The sequence below is a fragment of the Nycticebus coucang genome, chromosome 3, assembly GCF_027406575.1.
Source record: "Nycticebus coucang isolate mNycCou1 chromosome 3, mNycCou1.pri, whole genome shotgun sequence".
NCBI classification, from domain to species: Eukaryota; Metazoa; Chordata; class Mammalia; order Primates; family Lorisidae; genus Nycticebus; species Nycticebus coucang.
Window position 1 is genome coordinate 134479148 of NC_069782.1, and position 13604 is coordinate 134492751.

Consider the following 13604-nt stretch of genomic DNA (forward strand, 5'->3'; position numbering starts at 1 on the left):
GGAACCCTGAGCCCCTGCTTTCCAGCTTGAGCTCTGACACTTGCAGCCTGTGGACTTGGCTTAGTTTTTAACCTCTGAGCTTCTCTTCTTCATCCACAAAACTATTATAGGATGTTTATAGGATGTTTTTTACCTTGTGGGGGTATTGCAAAAAATTGGAGGTGGAAGGGTGTTTCTGCAACACCTGGCAGAATGCTTACTGCTTAGTAAGGTGAGATTGGTAATAGCTGTTATTACCTATGGACAGCATGCACTCCTACATTAGTCTTTTATTAAGTTAGCAAACATTAATTTTTTAAATTATTTTTTGTTTATATATAAAAAACAACTGATTCCTTTTTCCTTCCCCATATAACTCTTGAGGCCCTTTGCCGTGCCCGGGGATGTTAATGGAAAGCCGGAGCTAAATCACTGGCATGCACTTTCTTGTACTCAGTTCCTCCTTGTTCTTCTTGCCTGGTTCTCTGGTCCCCTGATCGTTATGCACCATCAGGAAAATAACTGTAAGGTCAGCCATGCATGAGGTATGCCTTCGGTGGCCTGCATGGGATCTGAGTCTGCAGGGCCCTTTCTCACACCCATACCGTCCACCTGCCTTCGGGTGTCAGTGACCCTGGGCTCGCTCCCTTCCACTCCCCTACCAGCTCCCTCTTTTCACCTTCCATTGAGACTAGTCTCAGAGAAGCTGCAGAGATAAACATATATCCTGAGATTCATGTCTAACCTATTGAGGGCAAATCAGAAGGCAAATGGAATTCCAGTCTGGAGAGTTTGGCAATTACTGTTAGCAAACAGAAATACCAGATTCACAATGCTCTTGACACTGGATTTCAAAGTATTCTCACAATGCCTTGTAGTGTGCAAAGCACTTTCCTTGCTTTGATTGCACAATGGAATGATGGTGTGGAAACGGTGATTACTATCCTCAACTTACAAATGCAGACCAAGGACCAACGGGAACAGGTTTCATGTCCCCTGGGTGACCCCTCATGGGTGACCCCTTCCTTTGCCATCAAAGGTTGTAAGAGAAGTATCCTTAATCTCCAGAGGACTTCAGAATTCTCTCACTTCCAGTTTTTTTTTTTTTTTTTTTGTCTTTTTCCCTGAAAGTATTTAACTGAGGAGCAGAAAAGGATAGCACTGGGAAGAAATAAGGGTAAAAGCAAGTTGTTTAAAGCTTCCAAAAAGGGAAATGGAACCTCCATGATTTACAGTTCAGCTGTTGGTGAGAAAAGTCCCTTGTCCTTCTCCATCTCACTTCCCCTTCCTCTTCCATCACACTGCTCATCTGAGTAACAGCTACTTCTATTTCTTCCAACCTGGTCAGAGGCCACTTTGACTGAGCCTCCCCAGTTCACTTGAGCTAGAAAGGCTCCTTCAAATCTTCCTTCTATGGAACATAATACCAAATTCTTCCTATCTGAGATTCCCCAGAGGAGCACTTAGGGGCTGGAAATCTTCAAAGATCAATTTTGTCCTGGGTACATGTTTTTTGTCCTTTAAGCTGGGAACCAACTTTATGATCTTTGTAATCAGTAGCATTTTTTGAGGGCTCCTTGAAATTGATAGGAGATATTTTCAAAGTAGGTTTCACCATAGCCTTGGGTTCTAACAACCATAAAGCCCCCCTCCTGCCAAACTAGTCTAGCCAGACTTCGAAAGAGAAGCTGAAGATACTTGCAGATCCAACTTCTAAGGAGGGTAAGAGGTGATAAGCTGTATCCTTAGAAGCCATGCCAGGGTTGGCAGATAACACTGCTTTAGGGCGACTATGCTTCTGTGTCCCTTTCTCTCTATCAGTCTTGCTAGACATTAATTGATCACCACATTCTTTTTTTTTTTTTATTAAATCATAGCTGTGTACATTGATATGATCATGGGGCATCATTCACTAGCTTTACAGACCGTTTGACACACTTTCATCACATTGGTTAACATAGCCTTCCTGGCATTCTCTCAGTTACTATGCCAAGACACTTACATTCCACATTTACCAAGTTTCACATATACCCTTGTAAGATGCACCATTCTATTCTGTTGAAATTGCATATGGCTTCTGAATCCTTCTTAGTACAATGCTCCAGGTAGCACAACTACCAAATTGTGCTATTTTGTGACTCAAGTTGACATTCTCTTCAGCATTCCTCTTTAATTCCTTCATCTATGTCTTCCTAAACCTGCGTCTGGGGAGTTGAATTCTGTATTCCAGATGGATCTCCATAGATCTACTCACAAAGCCTCTACCCACGCCTCATACCTACTGCCTGCACCCTGAGCCCAGGGGTTATTTTTAGAAATGTAAGCATCAAAACAAGTTGGTTCACTATGTGCTTCCTGAGGCTGATGGGGGCTTGACAAGCTGTAGCCTGGCTTTACTTTCTCATTTTGAAGCATTAAATGTCAGGAACTCAATTAACATTTTCATTATTGCATTTTTATTGTGCTCTTCTTTAGGCTACAGATGTGTGGGCCAACATTCTTTTCCTGTAATTTTTTTTTTATTATTATTATACCATAGCTGTGTATATTAATGCAATCATGGGGCACCATACACTGGTTTTATATACCATTTGACGTATTTTGATCACACTGGTTAACATAGCCTTCTTGGCATTTTCCTAGTTATTGTGTTAAGACATTTATATTCTACATTTAGTAAGTTTCACATGTACCCTTGTAAGATGCACCTCAGGTGTAATCCCACCAATCACCCTCCCTCACCTCCCTCTCCCCCTTCCCCATATTCTTAGGTTATAACTGGCTTATTTTTAAAGAAAAAACAATCAGCCAATACAATAAATTCTTACATGTGTAGGGTCCCTTCCTGGCTTTCAGTAGCTCCCCAAGTGCACATTCACATTGGAACAAGATTCAATCATTCATTCACTCATTTGTTCATTCTGTGAGTATTTGTTGAGCACTATTAGGGTTAGAATGTTGTTCTAGGCTCTAAGAGGGGGCTAACCATTGTGGAAACTAAGGTGATATAGAAATATTGACCACTTTATTTTTGATAAGCACAACACAAGGACATGAAGTGAAAAGGGAAAAAAAAGAAGGGCAAAGAGGAGAGTGTGAAGGGATGGAAGCAGTAAGTGTGGTTGGTCTAGGCCTGAACCAAGTAACTTCTTTTCCTGCCCTGGTTCATGGCCATGTTTGTTGAGTGTTGTCATATTATACTGGACACTTTGTAATTCAGATGACAGCCTCTCTACCACGGAGTCACTCAATTATCTGACATTCAAGGCACATGTTATAAGTTTAAGTTAGAAAAACATACAGAGACACACATCCGTGAACTAATTAACTCTCTCTCTCACACACACACACACATACATTTTTCTTAGGCTACAATTATACCTGAGGTATAAGGGGCCCCTATGCCCTGATTTTCCATGTGTGTCTCCTCTTGTCCTCTTTTCTCTCTTCAGGGGACATCTGTCAAGAGTAATTTAAGAGATTATTGGTACTCAGAGTGAATAATTCAAGAGACCCAAGCTAATCGATACTGTCTTTGAGTCTTACCATTTAAAAGATGCATTCTTGTTATACTATTTGATTGTTTTCCTATATTGGGTTTTTCTTCCTGCTGGCTTTTTGATATGACACCAAGAAGGAGACTGCACAAATCAACTGGAAACCTCACTTGGAAAACCTTCACTGCCTGCTACCCCACCCCCAACCCTAAGCACACTTAACCTGTAAACTGCTGGACAGTTTCACATGGTCTGCTTATGTTTCAGGCAACATTGGCCCGGAGCTCTCATATACTGATATTGGTGTCTTCATCTCCTCCGATGGTGGCAACACGTGGAGACAGGTAACTGGAATGATTTAGGAAGAGGGAGGAGGCATTTAGGCTGAGTTTTGCCAACATCTTCACTTCCTATAGATTCTCAGAATCATTATGACTTCGTGGTCTGAAAACATTAAGAAGTAGGCTTGGTGCAGTGGCTCAGCCTGTAATCCCAGCACTCTGGGAGGCGTGGTGTGGTGACTCATGCCTGTAATCCTAGCAATCAGGGAGGCCAAGTGGGTGCATTGCCTGAGCTCGGGAGTTTGAGACCAGCCTGAGCAAGAGCAAGACCCCATCTCTAAGAATAGCTGGGCTTTGTAGCGGGTGCCCATAGTCCCAGCTGCTTGGGAGGTTCAGGCAAGAGGATCATTTGAGCCCAAGTGTTTGAGGTTGCTGCAAGCTGTGATTCTTTAAAAAAAAAAATTAAAGAAGCAGCTATTCAGTTTAGTCGGTTTGGCTGGCAGATTAAAGGGGCCACGGGGCAAGGTAAGAAAAGCACTGGAAAGGAAGTAGGAAGAACTAGGATTTTCCCAGTTCATTTACTCTTTCCTTCAGCAATATGCATGTAGCAGGCTCCAGATGCTAAGTACTGTGATGGTTACTGGGGAGACAACTGATAAAACTGTTTATATTATAACATGCCAAGGGCTCTTGGCAAGCAGGTCTCTTCACCTTTCCGGATGTGTTTCTTTATTCTATAAAATGAGAGGATTAGAATATTAAAACTGAAGGAACTGTAGAAATCAGTGGTTTTTTATGTACTGTGTAGACTCCGTCTTGAGTATTGAACAGCTTAATAGATATGTGACCATATGAAAAATTAATTCAATTTTCCATGTATAGCAATGCTGTCCACTAGAACCTTCAGTGATGATGGAAACATTCTGTATTTGTGCTGTCCCATGCAGCAATGGAACACATGAAATGTGACAGAGGAACTGACCTGTGAATTTTATTTTAGTTTATTTATTTTAATTAATTTAAATACTAATAGTCTCTATGGCTACTATATTGGACAACATAGATTTATATAGTGTCAAGTAGGTGCCAGGCAAAAGCTTCAGGAGGCAATTAAATACTTTGTAGTCCCTTTCCTCGAGGAGCTCAAAATTAAATAGAGGAAATGGGTTCATAAATAACTAACTATAGTTCAGGGTGATCGTATTACTTTGTGGCATTATTAGCATGCAGAGAGAAGAAAGGAATTGATTCCACTAAGAAAACTGGGCAAGTTACCAGATGTATCAGGTGTATCATATTGTCTAGGGAAATCACCCTTTAGGTTCCTAGATAATTTTTCAACCAAATTTTACAACAGCAACCATTTTGTACGTTAGCAAATATCTGAATAAATGAGGAGGAAGAGAGGGCTGAGTAGTATCTTACTAAGGCAAACACCTGGGGAAGTTTCTCTGAAGTAAGACTTGCCTTTGAGTTTTCTAGCTGAGCATGCATCTTGCGGCCTTACCTTCATGTGACATCCCGGTTCACCGTATTAGTGGAAAGAGCGCTGAAAATGCAATTTGAGTGGCCAAGGGAGAGTTATTTGTTCTTTGTGAGCCCACTTACTCATCCATCAAAAGAAGATAATCTTATAGGGTTGTTGGAAGGCTCAGAATCTGGACTAACAATGTACAAGAAAGACTGTGAACTATTAAGCCCTATGCAAATGTAAAGTGTTGCTATGATTGTTATTATTGTTGTTCTAGATCTTTGATGAAGAGTACAGTGTCTGGTTCCTAGACTGGGGTGGAGCCCTCGTGGCCATGAAACACACACCTCTGCCAGTCAGGCGTTTGTGGTAAGGACAACACCCTACCCTATTGATGGGCAACTTTTCATTTAAAAAAGTCATGTCAAATTATTCTGCATGGCTTCTTACCCATTCATTCATCTCCTGATCCACTTATTTGTTCATCTATCTCTCCATCCATCCATCCATCTAATATCCTTTACATCATCTAACTCATAGGGCACAAGGCCAGATTATTCAGATGGGAAAGTACAGTGAACGGGATAGGTGGTAGGAATGGGTGGTCAGATAAAACAGAAAGGAGCAGGAAGGACCTGTAAGTCCAAGTAGCCAAGGTTAGGAATCCAAAATAGGAGAGCTGGAAATTGCTGTAGGAGGCTTAGGAACGTGTAATAGATACTGAATTTTACTGAGTTTTAGATAAGTTGGGTTTGTGATTTCTGTGAATATTCCAGCAGAGACGTCTGTTATTTCAGATATGTGCATCTAAAGATCAGGGGAAAGGTCTTGGCTTACACCTTAGATTTGGAGTCATTAGCCACAAGGTAGTAGTTAAAACCATGGTACTGGGCTCACTGCCCCACAAATGTGGGTACAATAAGTAGAAACTAGGGACTGCTATGGAACCCTGCTGAAAAAGAAATGCAGACTGGAAGAAGAAATTATGAAACAGGCTATAGAAAAATGACCAAAAAGATGGAAAATCAAAGGAAATGTTTTCATGGATGATGAAGGAAGGGGTAATGAACAACATTACTTCCACAATCAAGTTATGGAGTGAAAGGCTTTCTGGGATGAAGCACTATAGGAGGTCACTGGTGTTCTTTGACAGCATAGATTTAGAACAGAGGTGGGTCTGGAAGTTAGACTGTACTAGATTTATAAATTAATGAGTTAATGAATGATAAATGAATAAGTACACACAGTATAGATTAATCTTCTCAAGAAAGTAGATTATAGAACCGAGCTAAGGGTGTATGTAAGACCTTTAGTGAGGACAGAGAGCTAAGTGAGAATATGTGATGATGACAATGATTTGTTGCTACTGTTTGGTTTTGGGAAAGGGATGGATGAGTCTTATATGTGTTTATATGCTTAAGGGAAAAATTCCAGGCTTAAGATTCAACAAATGGAGTATTTAGAGGTGAATGCTATTATTTTATCTACCAATTCTAATTGGTAGAATTTTATCATGGGCAGGGTTAGAACCTTAGCCTAACTACCAGGTCCTTGATTTGGGAAGACACTTTTAGAATAAGAATTTTCCTGGGTAGCATCAGATTATAATTAGGAAAAGGCATAGTATCGCCTAAATGCTAAAGCTTTAGCCACCTTGGCAAGGACTTAAGGTTTCTCCCAGTATGGCTATTTAGGTGAAACCATATGAAATTGCCATTTTTAGGTCAAAAATGGTCCAATATCATCAGCTTCTTAAAGTTCTTAAGTTCCAATATTGTCTTCTTAAAGTTCAACTTAGCATAAAATGAAATAGTTATAACCACCACTGTATCATTTTATACAGAGTTTGTGAAAATAAACTTTGCAAAGCTGCATGGAGCCATTTGTGACAAAAGTACTCTCTCACCCCAAGGGTGAGCTTGGAAGAGTTCATAATGTAATTGTGTATTATTCTTTTACTGCAGATTATATACTATTTTGGTAATACCAGAAGACTGGAATTACTTTATATCAATGATGGTCAGCAGTTATCGAGAGATTATTATATTCCAGATTCTGTTATAAACCAAATGAATTATATGAATTACCTAATTTAATTCTTGAACCAACCTTATGTCTAGGGATACTTTTCTTTTAATTGTGTGTTTCTAATGTCATCAAAAAGCAAACATTATTAAATACCTTGCTCAAAACTACACAGCACATTTCTGGCAGCACCAAGTTGGGTTTCTGTCAGGGTTACTCTTCTGTTTTAACTGCTAATTTTTTAGGTACTGTAAAGAGCACACTGAGGTGTATGAAATGGCCCCTGCCCTCTGGAAGAGCATAGTCAAGATAAGACCTTAGGCCATCCATGCATCACTAGGAATCAAAGAAATGTCTGCTAAGGATACTGGCTGTGTGCACTACTAAAAGTAGGGGGCTCTTCTTGCAGCAGGTGGCATGAGGGCTAAGCTGAAGGTAGGATGCCAGGAGTTACAGAAGAGTGGGAGGCTAGCCAGGGCCAGAGAAAACTCTGACAAAATCCTAGAATATTCAGAATGTAGGGAGAGTGTTCGATGGGATCCGAAAATGTGAGGAAGTAAAGGTGGGTAGGACTCAGAACTTAAATGTCAATTTAAAAGGTAAATAAAGTCTGAGCCAATGGTAATTTCTTCCACTGTCAGCACCCATCCTTCTCTGTGGAGAGAGGAGCTGTTTGTACTGAGGACTGAGTAGGACTTGTACTCTCAGAGAAGGTGCCTTAAGTCTTAAAACATGATTTGTTTCTTACCATGAAAGGCCACATTCCTTAGCTTCCATAATTATGTTCTATCTAAATCTCAATAAAAATTTCCATCTTGCGGGGTGGCGCCTGTGGCTCAGCAGGTAGGGCTCCAGACCCATATACCGAGGGTGGCGGGTTCAAACCTGACCCTGGCCAAACTGCAACAAAAAAAAATAGCAGGGCATGGTGGCTCACGCCTGTAATCCCAGCACTGTGGGAGGCTGAGGAGGGAGAATTGCTTGATCTCAGGAGTTCGAGACTTGCCCAACTCACGAAAAAAAATGGAAAAACTCAGCTAGGCGCCACGGCGAACGCCTATAATCCCAGTAGCTTCTAGAGGCTGAGGCAAGAGAATCGCCTAAGCCCAGGAGTTTGAGGTTGCTATGAGCTGTGTGACGCCATGGCACTCTACCAAGGGCCATAAAGTGAGACTCTGTCTCTACAAAAAAAAAAAAAAAAAATTCCATCTTGTTTTTCCATTCTTGTGATACTTTTACTAAGAAGGATGTGTTTCACCTCAAGCAAGTATCCAATGTATTCAATACTAATATGAGGCCAGTAGAGGAACTAATGTACACCCACACATGAGAAAAAGCCAATTCAATTCCATTTGGGAGGAGGGGGGAAGGTATGGTGAAGAGGGGAGGAGGGGGCGGCATTGGTGTGCTCCCACCTAATGGGCACAATGTAAGGGTATATCGCACATCTCCTGGGTGCAGGACACAACTACAACAGGGACTTTACCTAACAAATACAAATACATTGTAACCTAATTGTACCCTCATATTAATCTGAAATGAAAAAAACAAAAAACCTTTCATCTACATCTCAATTAAAGAATTAATAAATGCCGTGCAGACAGAGACAGCCGGACAGGTCTTTTTCCTGGAAGTCCTGGGAGAAGGTAGTTGCAACTCCACCTTGCATTTACTTGATCTTCAGTCTCCTGCTCTTTCTCTTTGATTGTCGTAGGGACCTAGACTTAACTTGATTTTTAGAGCTTTCTGCAGAGAAATGTCTTTGTGCTGAGGAAAGTGAGAGTTTGTTGCTATTTTTGTTTCCTTCTGGTGGTAGGAGAGGACAGTGTTTAGTTGGTGTGGAAGGAGGGCATGGGGCAGAGGATTTTACTTTTGTCAAATCTTAACCTTCTTACATCTGACCATTCAGTCTGGTCTGTACTGGTTTCTCTCCAGATACCAGCTCACTTCCAAAAGGAGTGCTTATCTGGGTATACCTGGAGAGAAGCCATCCGATCTGGGAAAATTATTCAGGATATGTGCATAGGACCAAAGCATGCCACTCCCAGTCATCAATACCAAGTTTGAGTTTTCCCTTGTTCCACATAATATCTCTTTTCTTGGTAAAATATTGGTAGAGCTCAGAAGAAAAATGGCTGCATTCCTGTTGAATTCACTCTTAGCTACTCCAACATATGAAGTATTAGAGAGGACTTTTCAAGGTGAGGTTTTGAGATAGCATCATCTCCAGTTAAAGGATGTTAACTCTGTTATTTATCATAAATCCTACAAATGTTCCTCTGAACTTGGACAGGGACCATGATTTCTGCTTACTTACTTGCTTGTCTGTGAATGCCATTCTCTGAAACAATCCCTGCAAATGGTAAAATGCCAGCTATTGAGTATGTGTGTTAGGAAACAGCAACAAACTCATTTAGGAATTCTCCTTTGCACTTCTCTTTCAAAGGCTGAGTGTTTTGTAAGGGCTTGACCATATCATTATTATCAATGTTTCCTTATGAAATCGTTGACTGATTTTGACTTCAGCTTATGAGATATAAGCTTTTGAAGCCAAAAGGCAGCCTTTTCTTCACCAGTAGCTTCTAATTAAGTCACAGTCTTCAAGGTAAACAAATAGCTAATGTCAGTAGGAAGAAAGGTTTGGTAGTCAGTTTGTTGTTATTTTCTGTTGTAGATCTCAGGTTGATGTTATTTTTTGTACAGATGAATATACACGTGTATGCATGCTCGCAAAGGAAGAGATTCCAGCTTACCCATTCTCACACAAGGTTATAGTGGCTCTCACATTTAAATAATAGCTACATTGCCTTTCAGAGAAAATAGGAGTCGTAATTGAAAAGCTGGGGAAACTTCAGCTAGGCTAACAAAGCGTGCTGTTTCCTATAAATTGAAATGATAGGTAGCTAGATAGGTCTGAGGACAAAACAGCATACAAATGAAGCCATCTGTTTGGACCACGCACCTTTGGATGCATAGAGATCAAAACCTAAGTGCTATTGCAGGTAATATCTCCATCCACTCCAAGGTATTACCTTTGTACCTTAGAAGCATTAGAGCACAATGAACATGGCAGAGCTCTAATGAAAATGCACAATAGACAGAGCACCGAATGGGCAGGTAGACGGGGTATGACTTTGCTCAGCCTGAAAGAGCTGCCAGTGTCTCTCAATGAGATGTTCTTGGAAACAGAAAAGAAAACATCACCTGGCCTTTTGTGTTCCTTTGTTCTTCTACAAATAATTGTGTGGATCATTAGCATTTTGTTCAGAGAAGCATTCTTATAAAAACTATATTTCCAACCAATACATGCCTTTGAGGAGCAAACGTGTATGTGCTATTTTGAAGAACGTCCAGGTGGCTAAAATGTCATTAGCTCATGCATTTGCGATAAAATGAAGTGGAGAAGGAGGAACATTGATTCTCGATGACTATTGTAACTCTGTTTCTGTGCTAGACCCTTCTGGTGGGGACTCTGGTTGTTCTTGGAAGATTCTACTCCTTTTATTTTAGTTTAGCTCATCCTAATATCATAGTCATAGACACATGGAGGAGGAGAGGTTCATAGAAGTCATGTAATCTGGTGTCACACCTGGTATAGCAGACACTTTTGTGACACCACAAAGGGTCACCCCACTTCACCAGAGTACCATAGTGCCAACCAACTACATACTACTATTATGAGAGGTAATCTAGCCACTACTACACTCATAGAAGACTTGTAGATAAATGGATCTGGATTTTGGATCATAGTTAGGGATATAAACTTGAAGTCACTACAATCTCAGTGTTGTAGTAGTATGCCACTACTATACTCTTAGTGGCTAGATTACCTCTCATAACAGTGTTATTGCTAGAAAATATGTAACTTGTGATTGGCAATGACTCCACTTCCTTTTTAGCTTGAACTTATTTCATCAGCTAATCTTCTTTCTTCATTTGTTGGGCTGGAGTTTTTTGTTTGTTTGCTTGCTTTTCTGTAGTAAGAATTCTACTGTATGTTGACACTACCTTGTAAGTGACTTCAATTTTACATCCCTAATTATGATCTGAAATCCAGATCCATTTATCTACAAGTATTCTTAATAATGTCATATATGAAAGTCCAAAAAGCATCTAAATCTTTACATGAGACAGAGACAAATGTATAAACAAAAGTTCTCTCAATTACTTAATCCCACAAAAGTCAATATTTTCCATGACTTTTTTCTTTTGTTCATGTAACCAATATACATTGTATCAGAGAATCTGACTTCACCTCTAAAAATGTCTCAAATATTTCCATCTCTTTCTTTTTTTTATTAAATCATAAGCACATAGATCATGTATACATTAATGCATTTATGGGGTACAATGTGCTGTTTTCATGTAAAATTAGGAGGGTTTACATCACACTGGTTAATATATAACTCATCTCATTTACTTAATTATTGTGTTAAGACATTTATACTCTATAATTAATAGATCCAACATATACCCTTGCACCATAGGTGTGATCCCACTATTCACCCTCCCTGGATCTGACCTGCCCTCTCCCCTCACATCTCCCCCTCCTCCCTCCTTCATCCTGGGCCATAGTTGTGATCTATTCTTTATATGAAAGTGTAAGTGATTGTAAATTGGTTCCATAATAGTACTGAGTACATTGGATATTTTTTCTTCCATTCTTGAGATACTTTACTAAGTAGGATATGTTCCAGCTCCATCCGTGTAAACATAAAAGAGGTAAAGTCTCCATCTTTTTTTTAAAAGCTTCTGCACAGCCAAGAACAGACAGTAAGTAAAGCAAGCAGACAGCCCTCAGAATGGGAGAGGATATTTGCAGGTTATGCTTCTGACAAAGGTTTGATAACCAGAATCCACAGAGAACTCAAACTTATTAATAAAAAAAGAAGGAGTGGGGTGGTGCTGTGGCTCAATGGAGTAGGGCACCAATCCCATATGCTGGAGGTGGCAGGTTCAAAACCAGCCCTGGCCAAAAACTGCCAAAAAAAGAATGAGTAATCCCATTTCATTGTCACTTGAACAGAAGGTTCTCTGAAGAAGATAGGTGCATGGCCTACAGACACATGAAAAAATGCTCATCATCTTTAATCATCAGACAAATGCAATCAAAACCACTTTGAGATATCATCTAACTCCCGTAAGAGTGGCTCACATGACAAAATCCCAAAACTACGAATGTTGGCGTGGATGTGGAGAAAAGGGAACACTTCTGCACTGCTGGTGGGAGTGCAAGCAAATGTGTCCCTTTTAGAAAGAAGTATGGAGAATACTCAGGGATATAAAAGTAGACCTACCATTTGATTCTGTAATTCCTCTACTAGGTGTATATCCAAAAGACCAAAAATCACTTTATAACAAAGATATTTGCACCAGAATGTTCATTGCAGCTCAATTCATAATAGCCAAGTCATGGAAGAAGCCCAAGTTTTTCATCTCTTTCTGTCTTCACTACTATAAACCTTTATCTAAGCCCCAATTTTCACTTTGTCTCTTAAATTACCACCTCCCTATCCCCCCACCTCAAATTATTTCTTTGCATCTACTTTGAGTCCTGATCATAGGACTATTTGCAACAGAGAAATAAAAGTCTCTGAGTCTATTTACCACAGAGAAGTAAAAGTACTTTTAAAAGCTTAAAGAAATTATTGCTCCCATTTCAACTGGAAACAAAGTTCTTCATGATCTTGTTTTTGCCTCATTTCTGATTTCATTTCCTTCTACCAATTCCCTCTCATGCTAAGCTACATCTGCTGACCACCTTTCTAGCCTTCCCGTAGAGCATCTTCATTTCACATTAAATCTTTCCTTTGTAGTAACTTTTTCCTAAATCTTGACATAGCTAGTGTCTTATTACCTACCATTCAGATTTTGGTTTGAATGTCACTTCCCCAGACTGGGCTTTCTTAAATTTCCAGTACAAAGTAGCTATTTGGTCATTACCAAATCACTTTATTTTAATTATCTTTATGCTTTTTCATAACTTACATATTTTTATCAGTTTATTTACATTATTATTCATCTTCTAAGATTAAAAGGGAAATGAGGGCCCTTCTTTCTTATTTACTTTTGTATCCCTGAGCTCCCTGCCAGATCAGGCATATAGTAATCATCAGTATCCATTTGCAGAACACGTTTTATTTTACTCTGTAGTCCTATATTGTCACTGTGTGGAGGTCAGCTGGAGTTTTACCCCTGGCTCCCTGAGTATTGACCATCCCACTGATTTTGGTTTTACCAGTTGAGCTAATAAGGAATTCACAACTCCTTTGTACTAATGGTGAGCTATTGGCCTGAGAAAGAGAAGGTGGGTCCCTTGGGTATACCATTCAATATAGAATTCAACATAGA

The 13604-nt window shown here is 39.9% G+C and overlaps 1 protein-coding gene across 1 annotated transcript in view; it reads left to right on the forward strand.

Annotated features, from left to right (window-relative positions):
- Positions 1-13604, forward strand: part of SORCS3 (sortilin related VPS10 domain containing receptor 3) — a 632023-nt gene that overhangs the window by 536591 nt on the left and 81828 nt on the right. The window contains exons 12-13 of the mRNA XM_053585949.1: positions 3744-3820; positions 5506-5597. Of these exons, the coding sequence (XP_053441924.1) occupies positions 3744-3820; positions 5506-5597 (169 nt within the window). The remainder of the gene's footprint in view (positions 1-3743; positions 3821-5505; positions 5598-13604) is intronic.